The sequence below is a fragment of the Podarcis cretensis genome (assembly GCF_951804945.1).
Source record: "Podarcis cretensis genome assembly, chromosome: 8".
Lineage (NCBI taxonomy): Eukaryota > Metazoa > Chordata > Lepidosauria > Squamata > Lacertidae > Podarcis > Podarcis cretensis.
Genome location: NC_137177.1, coordinates 83,891,014 through 83,914,689, shown reverse-complemented (window position 1 = coordinate 83,914,689; position 23,676 = coordinate 83,891,014). Strand labels below are relative to the sequence as shown.

The 23,676-nt window shown below is 50.2% G+C and overlaps 1 protein-coding gene across 4 annotated transcripts in view; it reads left to right on the top strand.

Annotated features, from left to right (window-relative positions):
• The window catches only part of ECE1 (endothelin converting enzyme 1), a 66,155-nt gene that overhangs the window by 7,243 nt on the left and 35,236 nt on the right, over positions 1-23,676 (top strand). For 3 of the 4 annotated variants that reach the window (XM_079986900.1, XM_079986901.1, XM_079986899.1), the window contains exon 2: positions 20,939-21,022. In XM_079986900.1, the coding sequence (XP_079843026.1) occupies positions 20,939-21,022 (84 nt within the window). Of the gene's footprint in view, positions 1-6,389; positions 6,662-20,938; positions 21,023-23,676 lie in introns of those variants that run through there. The other variant, XM_079986898.1, reaches the window with a different exon arrangement.

Here is a 23,676-nt window from a genome sequence, read left to right as displayed (position 1 = left end):
TCCGCTAAAAGCCGCTAAACTGCTAATAGCGCTAATCCGCTAAGCTGTCAAGACGAAAAAACTGCCTCACGGAACGGATTAATTTCGTCTTGCGAGGCACCACTGTAACTCATGCAAAAGCTCTCATGAAGCCTTACTTTTGATGCATTCCTTTTTCTTGCAGTCAGTTGGATCGTTCCTTTGGGGTGGGTGAGGAACACGAGTTGCTTTTAAGGGAGCCGTGGATTTTGGCAGGGGAATGTCTGCGGAGAATGGGAATGTGGGGGCCTCCGGTAGCCCTGCACTTTTTGAAGGCTGCCCTAAGCTGATGAGGGCAAACATAAGCTAAGTCCAGCTGGCTTTGGGGAGTGGGTGGTCAGCCTCTTCCAAATTGTGGGAGGGGGCAGCCCTAACAGGCCCTTGAGAAAGTACTCTGAAATCCTTCCCTGCTCATTGGTCAAGTTGTGGGTGTCTACCCACCCCTGCCTCCTTCCATAATTTGGAACAAGCAGTTCAAAAACAATTTGCAAAACCGGGATAAAGAACCGTCTCCAAAGCCTTGTTGGGGGGGGGGGAGGAGAGAGAGGCAATGCTTAGGCATTTCCTTCCCCACCCAACTCTTTCGTGTTTGGCAAAAGCAGAAGGTGCAGTAAGGATTCAGGGATCCAAAAACAAAAGCCCTGGAGCCAAGCCGCATCTCTTTGCCAGCTTAGGGAAATCCTTCGGTGCATTCTGGGTGTGTAACACCTCCCTCTCTTCAGGGTAAGCTTAAAACATGCTCTGTAAGCTGTGGATGGGAACCTCCCCACTGGTGCAGCTATGGGAGCAGTCAGAAGGGACTCGGCACGTTATTTCCCCCTAAGGAATACTGGGAACTGTAGTTTGAGGGTGCTGGGAATTATAGCTCCATGCGGGGATATGCTACAGTTCCCAGGATTTTGGAGGGAGGAGGAAAAGGGAGTTTTATATGTGCCTTAGTGTGCATGCTGGGACGCAGGTGGCGCTGTGGGTTAAAGCCTCAGCGCCTAGGACTTGCTGATCGAAAGGTCGGTGGTTCGAATCCCTGCGGCGGGGTGCGCTCCCGCTGCTCGGTCCCAGCGCCTGCCAACCTTGCAGTTCGAAAGCACCTCCGGGTGCAAGTAGATAAATAGGGACCGCTTACCAGCGGGAAGGTAAACGGCGTTTCCGTGTGCGGCTCTGGCTCGCCAGAGCAGCGATGTCACGCTGGCCACGTGACCCGGAAGTGTCTCCCGACAGCGCTGGCCCCTGGCCTCTTAAGTGAGATGGGCGCACAACCCCAGAGTCTGTCAAGACTGGCCCGTACGGGCAGGGGTACCTTTACCTTTAGTGTGCATGCTGCTTCCCTCTCTCCTCAGTCCCTGCCTCTTCCCCCTCCCAAAAAACCCCTGCTTCCTGTCCAGAATTTTTCAGCAGGAGGGAGTGCCTTTCCCCAGGAAACAGGGTGTTGGGAATGAGTTTCTAAGAATCATAGACTCTGAATTTTAGAATTGGAAGGGACCCCCAAGGATCATCTAATCCAACTCCCTACAATGAAGGAATCACAGCTGAAATGATCTCATGACAGGTGGCCTCCCAAACTCTGTTAAAAAACCTCCAATGACAGGGGAGGCCACCCCAGAAGCTGTACGGTTTTTGGGGAGCCAGGCCCTGCCATGAGCCCAGAGTGTTCATAAAGACTCGGACTTGCTGGCTTTCACCCGGCCATCTAGCAGGTCAAGCTTAGAACTGGAAGCTTCTGAGTTTCCCTGGAATCAATTGTTTAACAAAATTTGTAGACTGCACAGTAATAACAATAAGTAAGCACTTTGCATGAAGCAGGGTAAAGTGTTTATCAAAAATACAGATAATATCAGTAAGAGTTGATTTGCTTGGGTTGGCTTGCTGAAGCAAAGGGCTGAATCCAACAAAGGCCTGCTCTGTTTAGGACTAGCATTGAAAACGCCCTGAAGCCTTGCACCCAGAATCAGTCCTACTTGAAGTAGACTCGTTGAAATTAATTGATACAGCCCAGAGTTTTAAAGCAGGCACTTTAAATGAGTATTACTTGATGTCAAGAGGCAGGGAGTTCCAAAGCTTGCCGTCCTGAAAGAGGAACTCCTTGCAGATGCTGAACAAATGTTAGGTGGTGCTTGGGAAAGTGTTGTCCCCCCCCCCCCCAGTGTTCATATCCTGCTCTTCAACAATAGGTACCCAGAGAAGTGTGCAGAAAAGGAGAATAAACAAACATTAGTAGAATTGAAAATGGCAAGAATGAGCTGAGATGGGATCTCTTTCATTGTTTGGGTCTAAGTTTACACGGGCAGGACGGGAGGTGGGGAGAGAAGTTTGTGTTGCAAAAGTTCACAGCTTTAGGGTTTGCACAGGAACCACATTTCCCTTTTGTCTGACATTGGCTTTTCCCATGTCTGAGGGTTTTGAGGTTCCTTACGACATCCACAAGCCCTGTTCAGTGCCTTGGGGGAGAACTATTTCCTCTTCCTTCTAATCTAGGCTTGCCCTCCTGACAGTGTCCCACGCCTGGCTTCTAGCAATGTTGGAGAATTCTGCCAGGAACGGAAACAGGAGTGGAGATTGCTGTGATTGGCATTTTCGCTGGAAGTTCTGGAGCAGCATTTGCTGTTGTTGTTTCCTAGCCCACGAACTTTACGTAAACTTTTCTGTGTCATTTTCCCCTTTCCGCTGAGATGCACTGAATTTGGCTAAATAGTTCATCACATTCGTTGCGAACAACAGTGTAGGTTTTGCCGAACCGTAGCAGAAGGGAGACACTGTGGGTTGGAATGAGCACAGAACAGGATGGAAATTTCTGCTCCCTTACACCCCATTTTCCCTTTAGAAGATGTGCTTGAGGCAGGGGGATGTGTTTTCAGTGTGGGTCAGTGGAGCCCCCAGTGTGGCTTTGCAGGTTGCCAGTGGAGGAACTGCTGCGTAAACTTCCTTAGACTCCTCTTCCCCACGCCAAAGCCAGGATCTCTTTGTTCCATTCGCCGGAGTCCCTCCTCACTACCCAACCAGCCCTGGCTTGCCTTGGCTGTTCCAGAGGCTGACTTCCTTCTGGCTGGCTGAGACCTGATTAAGTGTGTGTGTGTTTGGCAGCAAGGGCGGGGGGGGGGGGAGATGTTTTGGCTGGGCATCTCCACGCACAGCCGTAAGTCCGTAAGTCTGTGTAATGAGCCTGGCAGGTGGCAAAAGCTCTTTGCCTGAGCCAAGGCGGCTGGCGCTCAGAGCCAAGCTTCTGGGGCACCAATCCAGGAGGTGGGGAGAGGAGGGAGGACGCCTTGCATGCGCGCTCTTTTTTTCCCTTGGTCCATCAGGTAAGGCTCAGGAGAGGCGGAAGTTTTGCTCGAGGCAGCTGCTTTAGATACCAAACCCCTCAGGCAGGCTATTTTTCAGTTGTTTTCATGGGAACAACAACAAAGAGACAAGTTGTGCTGGGACACAGAAAGCTCCCTTCTCAGCTGCCACCAGATCCTTGGTCCCTCTAGCTCAGTGTGGTCTACACTGACTGGCAGCAGCTCTCCAGAGTTTCAGATTGTGGGAGGGCCTTTCTCAGCCTTACCCCGAGATGCTGCTGGGGGATTGAAGCTGCAACCTTCTGCACGCAGGGCACCACTGAGCTAGAGCCTTGTTGGGTGTGCTTAGGGGGAAGTTTTGGTGATGTGGACAGCTTCCCTGCAGCAAAGTTGTTGCTTCGTTGCAAATGGCACTATGCACCTCCTCTCCCTCTCCAAGCCAAGAGGATGTATAGAAGACGAGACTCCTAGAAACAGCAGCTGGATGGAGGCAGTCATCCCTCTGAATCCAATTGCAGGTTTCCCATGATGGGCATTTGGTTGGCCACTATGAGAACAGGAGTCTGGACTAGATGGGCCATTGGCTGTTACATCATGGAGGACAAGGACATTCATTGAAGAGAGGACAATTGAGGCCTACTAGCCACAGTGGCTATGCTCTGCCTCCAGTCCCGTGTTCGAAATTTGCCAGGCGCATTTTGCACCTGGCTGCAGGTGGTGCTGTGGGTTAAACCACAGAGCCCTAGGGCTTGCTGATCAGAAGGTCAGCGGTGAGCTCCCCTTGCTCAGTCCCTGCTCCTGCCAACCTAACAGTTCGAAAGCACGTCGAAAGTGCAAGTAGATAAATAGGTACTGCTCTGGCAGGAAGGTAAACGGTGTTTCCGTGCGCTGCTCTGGTTCGCCAGAAGCGGCTTAGTCATGCTGGCCACATGACCCGGAAGCTGTACGCCGGCTCCCTCGGCCAGTAAAGCGAGATGAGCGCCACAACCCCAGAGTCATCCGCGACTGGACCTAATGGTTAGGGGTCCCTTTACCCCTTTACCTATCGACCACTTGCCGCCAAGTGAAGATACCTGGGTGCCAGGATCGTGCCTGCCTGCGGATCCTTGGATCTGGACTGCCTTTACACACTTAACACCACATCCTGTAGAAATCTGTCAGAATGAATTTCAGGAACCAAAATGCCTTTTCTGTGCAGCCTGAGCAGGAGCAGTGAACAATGTTATGGTTAATTGTTGCAGCCAGCACTCCCCCTCCCCTAGAAAATTAGGTTCCAGTGCTGCGTACATTTGAGTACCCCTTGGGGGGGGGGGGAAGCACAGGTTGTAGCATGTCTTCACTTCCCCTAACCCACCCAACCGCCCTACTCACAGTTGTGAAGAATATTCTTACGTTTTGAATGGTCCGCGTCACCATTAAGAAAAAGAGGTTGGAATAGGACAGTATTATATGTGGGACTGCCCTTGGATCGAGTGATTTTTCTTCTTTCGGTTCTGAAAGCTTTTAACCTAGCTCAAGATTGCTGTCTGATTTAGCAAGTTGTTTAAACTGGGAATCAATCACAGCCAGTCCATCGCTTGCAAAATAAGACTTTTACAGCCATCTTGTCCCAAAATGGCAACTAGACATCCCATTTTGGCGCCTGCAATCTAGGATTATGGAGCAATTTGGGGTCTAGCTTGTGTGGTGCTTCCGAATCCCAGCTGCTGGAAGCCGCAGGAGGAGAGAGGGCTGTTGTGCTCCAATTGCAGGTTTCCCGCCGGTGTCTGGTTGGCCACTGTGAGAGCAGGATTCTGGATCAAATGGGCCACTGGTTTGATCCACTGGCCTGATCTTCATCCTTCCCTATCCCTGTATCCAGAGAGAACCACACCCCACCAGTTCTCTCCATTCCACCAGGTTCCCATTATACCACTTTGTAAATTCTAATATTTTGAGAGAGCACCAGTGGCTAGAAAGACCAGTGGGGCAGCTCTTTTTTTTTTTTTTTAGAATTATTCCTACATTTATATTCCACCTTTTCTCCAATGTCTGTGACTTCCCCCACCCCTCCTTCTGCCCCGAGCATCACGTCTTTTAAGTGCCAGGCTAATACAACCAAGCATTTTAAAATTGGCTATATCTGTCTCCCGCTCGCTCAATGGCAGTGTATGGTTTTTACACCCTTGCTGCTTTATAATTTCAATTATTTCATGAAAAATTAAACACTGCTTGATGTGGGGAGGGGCGGGAGTCAAAGCATGTGATCCCTCCTAGGTTTGTTTTATTTTAAAAAATAAAAAAAATACTGTCTAAGTCAGTTTCAGATTTTGGAGTATCAGGTGCCACACAAATAAAGCTACAACCATATACAGTCATACCTCGGGATAAATATGCTTCAGGATAATTATTTTCGGGTTGCACTCCGCAGCGACCCGGAAGTAACAGAGCGCGTTACTTCTGGGTTTCACCACTCGCGCATGCGCAGACGGTCAAAATGACATCAGACGCATGCGCAGAAGTGGCAACACGTGCAGACGCATCTTACGTTCTATTCAGGATGCGAACAGGGCTCCGGAATGGATCCTGTTCACATCCCAAGGTACCACTGTAATGTCTTTCCAGCAACCCTGTGAGGTAGGCTAGGCCTAGAGGCTGGCTGGCAGCTTTTCTAGGCTCCTGCACTGCCAGCTCCTGTCTTGTACAAGTTTCCATCGATGTTCCTGGAAGCTGCCTTGCACAGAGTCGGCTCAACGCCTACGCTAACCGGCAGTGAAGACTCTCCAGGATTTCAGGCAGGGAATCTTTTCCCAGCCCTGCCTGGAGATGCAGCCATTGGGGATTGAAGCGGGGGCCTTCTGCACGCCAAGCAGCTGTTCAGCTTACAGCGCTTCCCCAAGCAGGCAGCCCCATCTGCCCTCGCAACCCCTGCCTTCTGTGGGACAGAGCCTGAGAGTGTACGGCGGTGTCTGTGGGAATGCTTTTAGCCAATTTCCCTCTTTTCCACAGGTTGCAAAGGGTGTCCCCCCCCCCCTTCACCAGAGCCACAAGTGTGGAGCCAGCCAGCTCAGAGAGGAAGAGATTAATAAGGCTAGTTCTGTGGGTGGGCAGTGTCTCCGGTTCCAGCAAAGACTGCGAAATCCCGGTAGGGGAAGTGATTCACTGGCCTGGGAATGGCAAAGCCTGCCTTTATCTCCCTTTCACACCGTTTCCCTCTGGCTGTGAGCTCTGGACGAGGAAGAGGCAGCCCTGCAGTCGCTGCCGGGGACTCTGAATTATCCCAGGCTCTCTTGATGTCTGTGATTTTGGGGTGTGAGAAGGAGAGAGTGGGTCCCCGCAAGTCCCCCCAGATCTGCTGGTCTTTCTCACGGGCCGGGCTAACGAACGAGGTGAGCAGGGTTCCCCATTTTCCTTTTGTCCGAGGCGGCAGGGAAAAGACTTGGAATGCATTTGTGTGTGTTTTTTAAAAAAATACAGTGGTGCCTCGCAAGACGAAAAGAATCCGTTCCGCGATTCTCTTCGTCTAGCGGTTTTTTCGTCTTGCGAAGCAACCCTATTAGTGGCTTAGTACATTAGCGCTATTAGCGGCTTAGCGGCTTAGAAAAAGGGAGAAAAAAGCGGAAAAAATCGCAAGACTCGCAAGACATTTTCGTCTTGCAAAGCAAGCCCATAGGGAAATTCGTCTTGCGAAGCGCCTCGAAAAATGGAAAACCCTTTCGTCTAGCGGGTTTTTCGTCTTGCGAGGCTTTCGTCTTGCGGGGCACCACTGTAATAATAGGAGAAAGTGTGTTTAGAACTGTTTTTTTCCTCCCCTGTGCAAAGGAAGTTGTTAGAGACAGACACGCTTGTACAAACTTGTTCTCCTTATGCCAGATTTCTAAAAAGGCGGGGTGCCCGCCCCCCCAATGCCCCTTGGATAGTTTGGATTGAGCCATCATGTTTGTATTGGGGCTTATTTGTAGCTGGAGGAGGGTTGCCCCAGAGACTCTGGGGCTTGGCCCTGCCTGTGGCAACCTCCTCCCAGGTTGAGCGCCTGAGCCCTCGAGTGAGCATAACCAGGCCCAGCCTGACTGTTAATCGCTTCTGGATAAAAGAACATTTTAACGCCTACTTAACTCCTGTCCAGGCAGCCTCCACCTCACTTTTCCTATCCACAACCTGTATATTAATAGCCAGTCTGTTGCTTCCTGTTGGTTGGCTTGTGTCTCAGAAACGGTGATACATAGGTCGTTTTTTATTTCTTCTTTGTTCCGAAACAAGCAAGGTGGACTTTGTCACCTTGGTGCCACCCTCTTGATAGTTGTCACCCATGCATTGCAACTGCGGTGTTTTTGCATCATGAGACTCTTCTGTTTGGGAGTTGACCTGGAGCTCAGGTGCTCTGCATGGATAAAATTACAGGTTCGCTCCCGGTGGGAACCCTGGAGAGCTTCTGCTAGCCAGGGGAGGCAAAGCTGAACTCACTGTGTTTGTGCTCTTAACACAGTGCGCTGTTGGGGGGCTTGTAGAAACACCTCGGAGACCTCCAAATATAAGAAGGGAACAAGTGGTGGGGAAATGTCAATGGATGTTCAGTGTTAGAAACTCAGATATATAAGCTACTGTAATCACCAAATGGCACCTTAAACCTTGGTTAAGGTCACCACAACAGAATGTCTGGACGTCATTTTTCCTTCTGCAGTGACATTTATTGTTATTCATTTCATTTTATTTCTATACTGCTTTATATTAAAAAAGCAACCTTCAAAGCACTTGAAAATATCAAATCAAACAATCCAGAATAAAACAAATTAAAGATTCAAGGAAAATATTTCAGATCCTACTCCTAAGTGGACATTTTGCTTTCCTTGTACAGTGGTACCTCGGGTTACAGGGGCTTCAGGTTACAGACTCTGCTAACCCAGAAATAGTACCTTGGGTTAAGAACTTTGCTTCAGGATGAGCACAGAAATCGTGCTCCAGTGGTGCAGCAGCAGCAGGAGGCCCCATTAGCTAAAGTGGTGCTTCAGGTTAAGAACAGCTTCAGGTTAAGAACAGACCTCCAGAACGAATTAAGTACTTAACCTGAGGTACCACTGTATTTATTTACCTACCTGCCCCATAGCAGGATTACTCTAGGAAGCTTGTGTGGTGCAGTGGTTAGAGTGACGGACTAGGACCTGGGTTCGAATCCCCACTCAGTCATGAAGATCACTGGGTGACCTCAGGCCAGTCACAGCCTCTTAACCTACCTCACAGGGTCATTGTAGGGTTTTACTGAGGAGGTGGGGGGAGAACCATGTACTCATTGGAGAAAAAGGTGGGATATAAACGCAGTGAATAAGCTCTTACCTGCTTAGAAAAGCTGGAGGGATCAGCCAGATGGAGATGGCAGTCACCAACGTAGGCAGCCAGAAATCTCCACCTGTTCGCAATTGGACCTGCGCTAGTTGCAAAATGCACCTGGCGCCTAGCTAATTTCTAACGCTGGTGACCCTCTTCTCTCTCCTTGATCCAAACACATTTGCACTGTTCCCCCCCCTCACCCCCCCAGACTTTACCCTTCCCCAGCAATACTTTGGAAATGGAGTTGGGGAATCCTCAAGGCTTCTCCATGAGGGCTGCAAGGGGACATTGGATTCAAATGACCAGAAAGGAGATGCCAACAAAACACAGTTTTCCCCACCCGTTTAATTCTCACAACAACCTTGGGAGGTAGGTTAGGTTGAGAGGCAGCGACTAGCCCCCCAGGTCATCACCCCTTGAGCTTCATGTGACCAAGTGGGGATTTGAACCCTTGCCCCCCCCCCCAGGTCCTAGTCCAACATGCTAAGCATGCTGACTCTTCTGCTAAATGGGGGGTGTGGTAGGAGAAATCGGCAAAAGCCACAGGGAAGCTTCTTGAATACGATAGAGCCTCCTGCAGTCTGATGCCCCACCAATGTTTGGGGCTGTAGCTGTTCCTGTTGTGTGCTGCCTGGGGCTGATGGAAGTTGCATTTTGGGAAGGATGGAATGCAGCAAGACTGAGCTTGCACTCGCTTTCCATTGTCAGGACTGTGTCGCCAAAAATTGTTTGAATTGCACACAGAACTTTGCACCTTCACCAAAACAGGGGCTTTGAAAAAAAAAACAAAGAGTACTACTGTACTAGTCTCCAGGGGTCTTTTGGAGATACAGTGGTGCCTCGGGTTACAGACGCTTCAGGTTACATACGCTTCAGGTTACACACTCGGCTAACCCAGAAATAGTGCTTCAGGTTAAGAACTTTGCTTCGGCATAAGAACAGAAATCGGGCTCCGGCGGCGCGGCGGCAGCAGGAGGTCCCATTAGCTAAAGTGGTGCTTCAGGTTAAGAACAGTTTCAGGTTAAGAACAGACCTCCAGAACGAATTAAGTACTTAATCCGAGGTACCACTGTACTGGAACTGGCTCAAAACAAAACAGAAAACGTTGAAAGGGCACGGCCTGCTGTATCCATTTGGCTGCTGGCGCGCAGGAGACAAAGCTGGGTTTATCCTTTGGATCGTAGAATTGGAAGGGACCCCTGAGGCTCATCTGGTACACACACACACACACACACACACACACACACACCCGCAGTGCAGGAATCTCAGCTGAAGAATTCATGACAGACAGCCATCCAGCCTCTGTTTGGAAACTTGCAACAGATGAGAGCTTACCACCTTCCAGAACTTCTTTCTGTTGTTTGTTCCTTGAGTGGTGGATTTGCAGGGGCGGGGGATCCCCCCCTTAGGTGTGAAAAGGCTTCCCCTAATTCTGGGGACTTTGTGGAGAAAATCCCAAGTGCCAGTGCCCTCTGTGAAACCCTCCTTTCTGAAGAAGCAGCGCGGATTCTTCTACTTCACCTTCTATCTCCCTTTTCTGGGAAAGTGGAGGTTCCTCTTGTCAACTGTGTCAACTGCACGGTTTCAGACATCTGGGGCTGGTTTCTCTCCTCCGCCAGCTTCCACGCATGTGACCGCATTTGTTCCACTGCCGTGCAAAATAACTCTCCCTTTCTGCCTGACCCGAGGCCGCAGGGAAAGAACTTGATGTGAAAGACATTTGTCCCTTGATGCTGCGCAAAAAGCCGCTGATTTCCTGTATAAGCTCATGGGGTGTGCGGCAGCCGTGAAGAAACAAATTACGTCCTAGGGGCCATTAGGAAACAAATTGAAAATAAAAGTGCCAGTATTATAATGCCATTACACAGATCTATGTTGTAGGCCAGGGGTCGGCAAGGTTTACCTCGCCTGGGCTGGTTCACCCCAGCGGAGATCCCTCCATGGGCCACATTCTGCACGCACGTGATTTCCAGCATCTTCGTCTGCGCAGGCACAATTTCCGGCGCCGTGGAAGCAAGTCCCTGCGCCGTACCGCACTGGTTTAGCGCGGGGACTCACAGAGCAGGTGGCTCGGTTCAGTGGCTGCTCGTGGGCTGGTTAAACAACCCCTGTGGGCTGCTTGTGGTCCATGGGCCTTAGGTTGCCTACCCTGGTGTAGGCCATGTTTGGAGTACTGTACTCTCTCCGTGTCTTTTGTGGGGGTTGTGCCAGTTGGGCTCCACAGCCGATTTCTGCTCCCTGTAAGGCTTCCCCAAGACAGCAGTTCCTGCTTTTGGCTCATGTAACTCAAGCAGATGGGCTTTAAAGATGCATGCAAACACACACACACACACACAGACACGGCTCCTCTTACCCCTCCGAATGTCAGGATGCAACCCCAGGCTCTTCCAGGCAAGAAGCGATCACCTCTTGGTGTGCAAGGAGCTGGCCCAAAATGCCTTTCCCTTGCGCCAGGGTTTCACTCGCACCCAAAGTGGATGGTTTTATTTTTATTTATTTTTTCCTGGACAGAGCATCTGGGCCCCTGGATTGAGGAGAGGTGGTTGGAGAGGTGAGTCCTGTGAGGGATTGGGGCTGAGAACTTGGGGATGGGAGTTGTTGTTTTGTCTCTGGTTTTTTTCTTTCTTTCATCGAGGTTGCATCCATTGCTGGCCCTAACTCAGAGTTGTTGTTGCTGTTTAGTTGTTTAGTCGTGTCCGACTCTTTGTGACCCCCTGGCCCAGAGCACGCCAGGCACTCCTGTCTTCCACTGCCTCCCGCAGTTTGGTCAGACTCATGCTGGTAGCTTCGAGAACACTGTCTAACCACCTCGTCCTCTGTCGTCCCCTTCTCCTTGTGCCCTCCATCTTTCCCAGCATCAGGGCTGATTTCCTTCAGAATGGATAGGTTTGATCTTCTTACAGTCCATGGGACTCTCAAGAGTTTCCTCCAGCACCATAATTCAAAAGCATCAATTATTCGGCGATTAGCCTTCTTTATGGGTAGACCTGTTGAAATGAGTGGCCACAACTAACTCGGTCAGGCCCATTAATTTTAGTGCGTCTGCTCCGAATACAACTTAGCTGACTTGCAACACTTAGTTTTTTTAAGGCCACCACATGCGTTAAATAGAACCTCATTGTTCAGGAGCAGTATAACTGCAAGGGGCTGATGCTGTTGCTGCATGTGGGGCCACCCTGGCCTTATCCTGTGTGTGTGTGTGTGTGTGAGAGAGAGAGAGAGAGAGAGAGAGAGAGAGAGAGAGAGAGAGAGAGAGAGAATAAGAGCCGTAAGGTAAGAAAAAGATTTAAGGAACCTGGACAGTTAAGACCAGTCAAAGGCGACTATGGGCTCGTCTTGCTTTCAGGCCATGGGAGCTGGCGTTTGTCTACAGGCAGCTTTCTGGGTCATGTGGCCAGCATGACTAAACCACTTGTGGTGCAACTGAACACTGACAGAAACCAGAGTGCACAGAAACGCCGTTTACCTTCCCTCTACCTATTTATCTACTTGCACTTGTGTGCTTTCAAACTGCTAGGTTGGCAGAAGCTGGGACAGAGCAACAGGTGCTCATCCTGTTGTGTGGATTCAAACCGCTGACCTTCCGATTGGGAAGCCCAAGAGGCTCAGTGGTTTAGACCACAGCGCCACCCGCGTCCCTATAAGAGATGTAGAGTTGGGGCATGGTCAGCCAATTGGTGCCAAAGAAGGACAGAACTTTCTTTATGTATGCAACAGCAGCAGCAAGAATACTCATCGCGAAGTATTGGAAGACACAAGATTTACCCACCCGGGAAGAATGGCAGATGAAGTTGATGGACTATATGGAACTGGCGGAAATGACTGGCGGAATCCGAGACCAGGGAGAAGAGTCGGTGGAAGAAGACTGGAAAAAGTTTAAAGATTATTTACAGAAATATTGTAAAATTAATGAATGTTAGAAAAAAGATGGAATGAAGTTATATGGCTTTAGCAGAAATGTTATAAGGAATTAGGTACAGACAGATTGTAAATGTATTAAAGGGAAAAAATAAGGTTAATATGTTAAGATAAATTACAGGACAGAAAACAGAGGAAGATGGAAAGGAATTGCTGAAACAGCTAATTGAAGTGGAATACAAAAAGAGAGGTGTGAGGAGGTCGCTGAAACAAGTGAATGAAAGTTATGATATTGAAATTATTGGATGTGTTTTTAATTGTTTTTGTTTTGTTTGGTTGATTCAATGTTTTAGGGTTTGGGTTGTGTGGTGTTTTTGTTTTGTTTTTGTTTTGTATTGTATTGTCTTGTTTAATTCTTTTTCTTTTCTTTTGTAATCTTTAAACGGCTAATAAATATTATTTTTTAAAAAAAGAGATGTAGAGTTGGGACGCCAAGGGTCATTTAGTCCAAGAGATATGGACATTCAACAAAGGAGATGCCACCATCTTCCAAGGGAGTCCCATGCACTGCCAAATAGCTCTTACCCTCAAACATTCTTCCTGATGTTTGTTCTTCAGTTTCTCTCTCTACCTTCTCCTTCCTCTCACCGTTGGGAGGCAGTAAATGCCCCCCAAATCCTTGGACGGGATGCCAGGCCTGATCCACCTTCAGGGCTCGTCTTCTATTCTTCTGGGTGTCCATCTGCAAGCCCCTTTATCCCTCCTTTGGGCCAAGAAGGAAATTGTGGCTACCCACCTGAGAGCAAAGCCAAGATTGCAGGTTGTAGAGTTGGATGGGCCCCTGTGGATCGTCCAGTCCCTTGCATTGTAAGAATACAGTGGTACCTCGGGTTACAGATGCTTCAGGTTACAGACTCTGCTAACCCAGAAATAGTACCTCGGGTTAAGAACTTTGCTTCAGGATGAGAACAGAAATCGTGCGGTGGTGCGGTGGCAGTGAGAGGCCCCATTAACTAAAGTGGTGCTTCAGGTTAAGAACAATTTCAGGTTAAGAATGGACCTCCGGAACGAATTAAGTACTTAACCTGAGGTACCACTGTATGCAGCTGCCCCATATGGGGATTGAACCTGCCACCTTGGCATTATCAGTTCCACACTCTAACCAGTTGTGGTGGAGTCCCAGAATCCTCAGATGTTGCTACTGGCACCTACTAATTTTTATTTTGCAAAAAACAACACCACAATGTTTCCAGGTCCAGATGCAGGAGAATGTGTGTGCTTCTGGCTTGTGTTGAGGTTTGGAAGCTTGACATCTGCTTCCACTTAGGCCTATTCCTCCGCGTGACACTGTCAGATTCCCTGGACGGGAGGCTGTGTTGACTCGTTCTGTAATTGGCATTTTCAGATCCAATATCCGAAATGTGCTCGTCTTATTGTCATGCTGTTTGTGTGTGTGCGCGCACACATGCATGCACACAAAGAAGATGTTTTCGATTGCTCTGGGAGTGGCAGAGAAGTAGGAAAGGGGGAAATAATTTGAGACAGGGAGCGGTGATTTCCTCCTTCAAATAAAATAAAATAAAAATCGTGCTGCAATCTGGAGCAAAGCATTTCCTCCGCAGGAAGGATCGAATAGCAAACTGGAGTCTCTGTGGGATTCACCCCACGGAGAAGCATGTAGCATCTTTTTTAAAGCTCTCTGGGTAGGACGGGAGACTGCTGCTTGTTTGGGCTTCCCCCATCCAGGGCATCTGGTTAGCCATTGTGAGAACACAGGCTGGATTAGATGGGCCCCATTTGGCCTGATCCAAGCGGGTCCTTCTTATGTACTTAACTGTGAAGGAACCGGCTTCAGAGTGGCTGAAAGGTTTTGAAAAAGATCGATAGAAAAGCTCTCCCCTACCTGGAGTTTAAGAAAGGGGGGTTGCTTTGCAGAAAGCAAGTGAAGGGTACCAGGTTCAAAGGATGCCTCTGTGCTTCATACATTTCAAACACATTTTCTCTCCCTCCCCCGGAAGAGGGAACTATTGCTTGCAGAGCTGCAATTTCCAGCACCCTTAACAAACTACGGTGCCCAGGATTCTCGTATGGTGCATTGGCAAGTCAGCATGTTTTCATAAGCACACAGTTTTAAGTTCCACAGTTTTAACTATGCGGTGCATGACAAAGGGCTTTTAGCTGTGCTGAATCTTCCCACATTCAGCTTCGTTAAATGTCTGCAAGTTCTAGCGTTACGAGGGCAGGAGAAAAAACTTTCTCTGCCTGCTCTTTTCACGCCGTGCATTAGTTTTATGAACTTCTGTAAAGCCAAGAACAAGAGTGCCTCTGAAGAGGTGCAGAATGCCCCCACCTCCGAGTCATCCAAATGATGTCCAGGGCCAGAGCCTTCTGGGTCAGCGAGCATGGCTTTGAAGCCTGCGTGAGCCTTTGCGTCGGGAAATAGGGCCATGCGGTTCAGTGATCCCACAGCTACGGCGTTCAGCAAAATCGGGGGAGCCACTGCAAAAAAAGGAAGGTTTTATTTGCTTATTAACTGGGAAATTGGGAAATTGTAATCATGAAATGTAAGGGACGTGGGTGGCACTGTGGGTTAAACCACAGGGCCTAGGGCTTGCCAATCAGAAGGTCAGCGGTTTGAATCCCCACGACGGAGTGAGCTCCCGTTTCTCGGTCCCAGCTCCTGCCCACCTAGCAGTTCAAAAGCGTGTCAAAGTGCAAGTAGATAAATAGGTACCGCTCCAGTGGGAAGGTAAACGGCGTTTCCGGGCACTGCTCTGGTTAGCCAGAAGCGGTTTAGTCATGCTGGCCACATGACCCGGAAGCTCTCTGCAGACAAACGCCAGCTCCCTCGGCCAGTAAAGCGAGATGAGCGCCACAACCCCAGAGTCGTCCGCGACTGGACCTAACGGTCATTTAATCATGAAATGTGCCCCAGTTCTGCAGCCATTCTAAGCACGTTCTCCTCTCTTCGTGGCGTTTTGGCTGAGTAATGCTTGATGAAGACAGGCAACTCCCATTTTGTGTGCCTGCAAGACACGCAAGATTGCTGACATGTGTGACATTTTCAGCCCCAGAAAGGAGTGGGGTGGGCTTATGCATGCTCCTGTACATCTTCCCTACCTGCCCATGCTCCTCCTTTGCAGAAGTCCTGGAGGCTGTCATGAATGTAGAGACAGGACAAAATGAAGGCATATGTAAGGGTGCTTCTCGATTCTGCTTTGGTCAGACCACACCTGGAATACTGTGTCCGGTTCTGGTCGCCATGATTTAAGAAGGATGTTGACCACTTGGAACGTGTGCAGAGGAGGGCATTGAAGATGATCAGGGGTCTGGAAACTAACCCTGGTTGAAGGAGCTGGGTCTGTTTAGCCTGGTAAAGAGGAGGCTGAGAGGAGATATGATAGCCTTCTTCGCATGTCTTAAGGGCTGTCACGTGGAAGATGGAGCAGGCTTGTTTTCTCCTGCTCCAGAGGGTAGAGCTGAAACCAGTGGCTTCAAGTTACAAGAAAGGAGATTTCAAAGGATGAACTTTCTGACTGAGCTGTTGGGGCAGTGAAACGATCTCCCTCGGGAAGTTCTAACTTCATTAGAAGTTTTTAAGCGGAGGTTGGATGGCCATCAGTCATGGATACTGTAGTTGAGATTCCTGCATTGCAAGGGATTGGACTGGATCACCCTCAGGGTTCCTTCCAATTCCGTGGTCCTATGTTCTTTCTCTCCATGGGGGGGCTAAATGCATGTTGGCAGGCAGCCGGGGTCAGGATTCACTCCATCAACTCTGGGTAGGGGTGGAGATCTGGATGGCTCTGTTCTGCATTGGCCTTTTGATCAGCCTCAGAGGCATCCAGTGTTTTGACGTTGACCAGAAGTGCGGATCCTGCCCTGCAAGGCTGCTGTGGAAGCTGGGCCTTCTCTGGGCAGGCAGTGTGGTGGTGTAAACATTCCTAGAGATGTGGCTGACAGTCTTGCTGGCCGACAGGAAGAGGGAAACAAACCTTGAAGGTACTTTGGCAAAGGACCATAGCTTAGGTCCCAGGTTTGCTGAAACCCTGGAGAAACCACTGCCAGCGCAGAGAGAATGCTACCTAGGAAGAGCCTGCTGGATCAGTCCTGTGGCCCATCTGGTCCAGCATCCTGTCCTCACGGGGCAACCATATGCCCCAAAGGGAAGCCTGCAAGCAGGATTCGAACACAAGAGCGACTCTCCGCTCCTGCAGTTCCCAGCAACTGGTATTCAGAAGCATTGCTGCCCCTGGCTGTGGAGGCAGATGAAAAGCCATTGATTCCAGTAGCCATTGGTCACCCTCTTCCCACCCACCTCCTGAATAATTTGTCCAATCCTCTTTGAAAGACATCCAAACTGGTGGCCTTTACTGCCTCCTGTGGGAGTGAGTTCCAAAGTTTCACACACACCCCAACATTAAGCTTCATTCATACTGAGGTCTGGGTCAGGCTTAGGAAGCTTTCTGTTCAACTCAGAACTTTATTGCAAGCCATGAGGACTAGAATCTTCCTTTTTAAAGGAAGGGCCATAGCTCAGGGGCGGTGCCCCCTGTTTTGCATGCAGAAGGTCCCCAGTTCAACCCTCCCCCCACAACTGCATTACCAGGTAGGGCTGGGAGAAGAATCCCTGCCTGAAGGTGAGCCTCTGCCTGTCAGTGTAGACAGTACTGAACTAGATCAATCCACACCCTTAACAAGCTACAGTAGTCATTGGGGATTGAACTTGGATCCTTCTGCCTGCCAAGCAGGTGTTCCATGGAGGCGCAGGTCAATTCTGTGTCCAGGGCAGCCGTCTACCAGCTCCATCTGGTAAGCAGGCTGAGACCCTATCTGCCCGCAGACTGTCTCGCCAGAGTGGTTCACGCTCTGGTTATCTCTCACTTGGACTACTGCAATGCGTTCTACGCGGGGCTACCTTTGAAAGGGACCCGGAAACTACAACTAATCCAGAATGCGGCAGCTAGACTGGTGACTGGGAGCGGCCGCCGAGACCACATAACACCGGTCTTGAAAGACCTACATTGGCTCCCAGTACGTTTCCGAGCACAATTCAAAGTGTTGGTGCTGACCTCGAAAGCCCTAAATGGCCTCGGTCCAGTATACCTGAAGGAGCATCTTCACCCCCATCGTTCTGCCCAGACACTGAGGTCCAGCTCCGAGCGCCTTCTGGCAGTTCCCTCATGGCAAGAAGCCAAGTTACAGTGAACCAGGCAGAGGGCCTTCTCGGTAGTGGCACCCGCCCTGTGGAACGCCCTCCCATCAGCCATCTGAAGGCAGCCCTGTTTAGGGAAGCTTTTAATGTTTGATGCATTATTGTATTTTAATATTTTGTTGGAAGCCACCCAGAGTGGCTGGGGAAGCCCAGCCAAATGGACGGGCTATAAATAATAAATTATTATTATTATTATTATTATTATTATTATTATTATTCCAGCCCTGGGTCCTTCAAGGTTTGCCTTCCCCACCAGAGCATCCCTAGTGCTTGACCGCGCAGGGGGGCCATGGCGCAGTCCCATCTACACTGATGGACCCTGCTTTCACACACACACACAAACACCCCCCCCCCCAGAGAGCCCTTGGTCCAGGTAGCCTCCCTCCCAGCCCAGAGATGAGACCCATGCTTTGAACTCTGCTGCCACCAGAGGGCTGAGTCAGCAGCCAGCAGGCTTCCAGGCCTCCCAAGTTGGAGAGTGGCTTTGTTTGGGATATCTTATGCCTCTGGCGCCGCGCGAGGAATCCAGCAGAGTCCCCTAAGTTCATCAGCAGGAGGCAGGGTTGCCAAAGACAACACCCCCAGTTGGGTGGGGACAGAGGAGGCGCAGGAGCCTGTGTGTGCACTGCAAAACTCTGTGCATGCACCGCGGAACGCGCTCCTGCAGGAGCCTGGGGTGGCTGCCGGCTCTTGTGTTCAAATTCCACCTGAGGGTTTCCCCATTGGGGCATCCAGCCGGCCACTGTGAGAACAGGACTCTGGACTAGTTCAGTCCTTAGCCTGATCCAGCTGCAGGCTATTTTTATTTCAGTTTGATTCCCTTCCCCTCTTCTTTTTTTCCCCTTTCTCCTCCTGTGATGGAACTCCTATTTGGGGACTTGGCTGGTTTTTTGCTGGCCCATGTAGGACCAGTCTGGAAAGTCAGCCTTGGTGAAGACTTGACGTTTTCATCCCCAAAAAAGTTTTTGATTTGAGTTTCCATTGAAATGAGGCTGTATTTTAATGTTCTAATGTTGTATTTTAATCTTGTTTTTAAGTTTTATTTCAATCAATTTGTTTTTATATTGCGTGTTAACCGCCCTGAGCCCGGTCTTGGCTGGGGAGGGCGGGGTATAAATAAAATTTATTATTATTATTATTATTTTCTTGGATTTGTGTACTTGTGCATGAGCACACTCATGCGGGAGAAAGCAGGCTCTCAGTCTTGTGCATCTGGGCGCCTAATGTGGCACTGCCTCTGCAGAAGCTGACTGCCAATTTCCTTTGACCAATAGCCCTTTGTCATCTTGGAGAGGTGTCAGGGCAGGGGGGGGGATAGTCAGATGGGGACAACACTGGTGGGGGACTCCTCTTAGCCGAAATAGGTGGTGGACTCTTCTTTCCTTGGAGGTTTTTAAGCAGAGCCTGTCATGGCTGCTTTAGCTGAGATTACGGCATTGCAGGGGGTTGGACTAGATGACCTGGGGGGGGACCTGCCCCTAATCCCCCTTTAAAATCCCTTTAAACGGACACACCTCTCGGCAGGCACTGTGGGGAGATGGCCTTTCAGATAACCCACAATAACCCCTGTCTCATGGTCCAGGGAGATGTGTTTGTGGCTTCTGTAGCTCAGAATGAAAACGGAGATCTGTGGGAACTGGGCGGGGGAATGCAGGGTCCCTGGGATCTGTTTCCTTGGCACCTCTGGAGCAGCAGGCCCCCCAGAGAGCGGCAGCCCATGCCAGCCCCAGGCGCCGCAAGGAGTATCAGAGCAGGAAACAGGAAAGAAGCAGATAAGCCCTCTTGGATGCGAGCCGAGAGAGAGAGACTGGCCCGAGAAAGGCGGCGAGGGGGTGCAGAGTCCCACGCGCTGTGTTTTACAGAGAGGTTTAAGAACATGAGAAGTGTCTCCTTATATCTGGCCAGTAGTCCGCAGAGTCCAGCATCCTGTTCTCACAGGGGCCTGTGGGACACCAAGCAGGATTCGAACACAAGAGCAGCCCCCTCTTCCCCTGCGCTTTCCAGCAACTGGGATTCAGAAACATTGCTTCCTCCGTGGAGGCAGAGCATAGCAATTTGCCTAATCCCCTGTTAAAGCCATCCAAGTAGGTGGCCAGTCACTTCCTCCGGTGGCAGGGAGTTCCAGAGTTTAACTCTGAAGAAGTAAAAAGCCTTTCCCAAGGAATAGAGAAATGATAGAAAAAAACAGAACTGTAGAGTTGAAAGGGATCATAAGGGTCATCTAGTCCAACCCGCTGCAGTGGAGGAATCACAGCTCAAGAATCCCAGGTAGAGAGAAATCCAGAGAGCTGCTGCCAGTCAGTGTAGGCAATACGGAACTTTACGGAGCAATTCTCCTGCCTCTGTGCAAATCAGTTTCTTCTATCCCTATTTAGATCATTCCTTTATTCAGAATCATGAGGACTAGATTCTCTCTTTTAAGTTTTAGTGGAAGAGGGTTGGCACGGGGTCCCCTGCCTGAAAAACACACACACACCCCAGAAAGCTGCTGCCGGTCAGTGTAGACAATCTTGCTCAGCCAAAGGCTCCGTAAGGGTCTCCATGACTGGAGGCAGAAATGCTTCTGAATTCCAGGTGCTGGAGAGGTGCTGAGCGAGGTGAGCAGGTGACGAGTGGCACAGAGTCCGGCCACTGCCGCTGGCCGTGAGCAAGACGGGACGTCCCTGCTGAGGAATGCGGCTTGGCTTCCTGTTTTCCGCCGCCTGTGCCAGTCCTTCTGTTTGGAAACGTCCCGATCAGTGGTGGCCTGGGGGGGGGGGTGACAGGGGGAAAGACCTTCGCTGGTTTGAAAAGGAGGGTTTACTTCAGGCTAAGGAGAGGGTTGCATAAGCTTGCTGCCCCCCCCCTGCTGGGTGGAGGGGGGGTGCAGTGGGCGGTCTGCCTGGCTGGCTTCTGCGCTTCCTTGTGTTATAATTGCTCAGTAACGTTAGATTTCCAGGCGGCGCGAGAGGCTCGTATCCTGGTGCAGCAGATGCCCTGCACGGCTGCTGCCTGGGTGCCCCCCCTCCCTGGCTTCCCATGGGAGGAGAAGGAGGAAGCTGCAGGGGATTTGGCAGCAGCAGCAGCAGCCCTGACTCAGGTCCAATCCTGCAGGATAATCGGATAGGGCTTGGACAGGTGGCCTTCGTGCGTTCAGCATGGCCGCACGCCGCACGGGACAGAGCCTCCCCCCCACCTCGGAGTTGAGCTGACCAGTGTCCCCTGTGGGCACCCTCTCGCGGGTGGCATGGAGTCACTCAGGGATTCTGTATTGCATTTGGCCTTGCAGATGTCGACCTACAAGCGAGCCACCCTGGATGAGGAGGAGCTGGTGGACTCCATGGAAGGAGAGGTCTACCCCAACGGGATCCAGGTAAGATCCGCTTGGTTGTACGTGGAAGTGAGGCACAAGGTGCATTTGCATGCTGGAGACTCCTCGGTGGCTTCACCTGTTGGTTGCCTGCCTGGGGCCAGGAGCTTTCTCCCTGCTCTTGAGGGCAAGTGGGATCTCTCCGCTGCCCCTCAAAAGGGAGCATGGTCTGCATTGGGGAGTGGGCTCCCTTCCAAGGCGACTGCAGTGCATCTGATCTCCCTCTGGGAGACCCCTCTGCCCTCCTTGGAGGCTTTCCGGGGGGGGGGCAGGGGGGCCTCTGCTCTTAGAGGCAAGAACTTAGTCCTGGGTGGGTGGGTGTGCAAACGTCTCTTTGCAAGAAGAGGACAGGAAAGGGGTTCCTGACTTAACCTAACAGGACCCTGGTGGGCTTTCTGTCCTAAAACACACACGTTTGGTACTTTCCTTCTAATCCGGCGCCATCCTGTCCAGTTCATACTCCAATCTGTCGCTGACCGCATGAGGACTAGCTGCTTGGGCTGTAGGCAAAAGGCAGCTGCTTCCTCCGATCAGCTTTGTGGCTCAGGAAAGAGCAACAGGCAACCTGTTGATTATGCGGCGTCTCTGCCGCCTTTTATGAGATTCTGTGAGACTCAAATTATGGACCCTAATCAGAGCTTTATGGGTGCACCCCAAATCGAGAATAGCCAATGTGGTACTCCCATCATTCCTGACTTCTGGCCATGCTGACTGCTGTGACTGGTGGCAGTTGGAGTCCATCAGCACCCCTGCCCTGAGCCCAGTGTGATAAATCCAGAACTCTCTGTTTGCAGGATATACTGTGGCTCTGCAACCTTTATTGTGACACTGTCTGGTCTTCTAGAGCAGTTGTTTCCCAAACTTGGGTCTCCAGCTGTTTTTGAACTACAACTCCCATCATCCCTAGCTAGCAGGACCAGTGGCCAGGAATGATGGCAACTGTATTCCAAAAACAGCTGGGGACCCAAGCTTGGGAAACACTGGACTAGAGGCAGGTTCTCAATTCGAAATTCAAACACAGACTGTCCTTGCGGCACTAGCTGGCTCAGTATATAACACGGGGAGCAGTGCCTCCAAACAGAATCATAGAATTGGAAGGGATCCCCAAGGGTCATCCAATCCAACCCCTGCAGTGCAGGAACCGCATATAAAAAATCCCTGCCAGGTGGCCCTCCAACCTCAACCTCTTGCACAGCTGCTGGTGGCGAATGACCTGCCTGTCGGCCACTGATCCCTACACCAGTGGCCACCTTTTGGGGACAGGCTCCCACGTTGGGGTGTGCACTGAGCCAGTCCCTCTCTATTCCCCAAAACAATCCCATTAAGCAGGTGCTTGGTGATGAATGTCTTCCTGACCTGGAGGAGATGCAGCCTGGCTGTAGCATCTGTGAATAATTATTCACAGCTGCTTCTGAAGGAGGGAGGTGGGGGACCACGACTACGACAACACACCTTTCCCTATTAAATGAGGTGAGGGGCCTTGGATAGGGTAAGGAAAGTCCAGGAGGACCTGAGGTCCAGGAGGACCCTCGACCCCTCAGAAGGGGTTTGCTTCTCCCCGGTGGCGGCTCATGATGGAAGGTTGTGCTCCTGCTCCTTTTTTAAAAAAAAATAGTATTTATTCAAATTTTAAAAATTATAAAGATAAAGAATAAAAGGACAAAAAAAGAAAAATAAAAAAGACAGAAAAAACACAAACAATTGACAAAAAAAGAAAAACAAGTCAAGCCTTTACATAACTTTCTTTCTTTTGCTTATTTCCTTGACCTCCTCACACCTCCCTTTTTTGTATTCTAGTTCAATTAGATGTTTCAGCAAATCCTTTCCAACTTTGTTTTTATCCTAAATAATTTATCTTAATATACTGTAATTCTCGTCTTTCACCAGTTAAAAAATCAATTTAAACCTAATCCTTTATATCATTTCTGCTAAAACCACATTACTTCATTCCAACAACCTTCTAACATTCCTTAATTTTGCAATGTTTCTGTAGATAGACTTTAAATTTTTTCCAATCTTCTTCCACCGACTCTTCACCTTGGTCTCGGATTCTGCCAGTCATTTCCGCCAATTTCATATAGTCCATCACTTTCATCTGCCATTCTTCCCGGGTGGGTAAATCTTGTGTCTTCCAATACTTCGCGAGGGGGCAGGTTTTATGTTTCTAATCTCAGTTTGGTGCTGGGTTTCCTGGATTCTGTCTAAACCACTCTGAAATCCCCAGAACACTGGAAGCTGCCTTACATTTAGTGGCCCATCTAGCTCAGTATTGTCTGCATTGACTGGCAACAGCAGCTCTCCAGGATTTCAGATTGAAGTCTCGCGTACCGGGATACTGAACCCGAGACCTTCTGCATGCAGAGCAGGTGCTCTGCCCACCGAGCTTTGGCCCTTCCCCGTGGGGGGAGCTGCTTTTATGCAGAGTTAGGCCACTGGTGCACCTAGCTCAGTGTTGCTTGCACTGGCTGGCAGCGGCTCTCAAGAGTTCGAGGCCAGGGTTGCCCAGATCCGGATCCTGGGGCTTTCTGCATGCAAGGCAGTTACTCAGCCATCAAGCCTTTCCCCAAAGATTTCCTGCCCACCCCAGTTCCTTGAGGGCAGAGAAGGCTGCCGTGTGTCCTTTGGATAAGTCTGCCACTGTCTCTGGCACAAGTCAC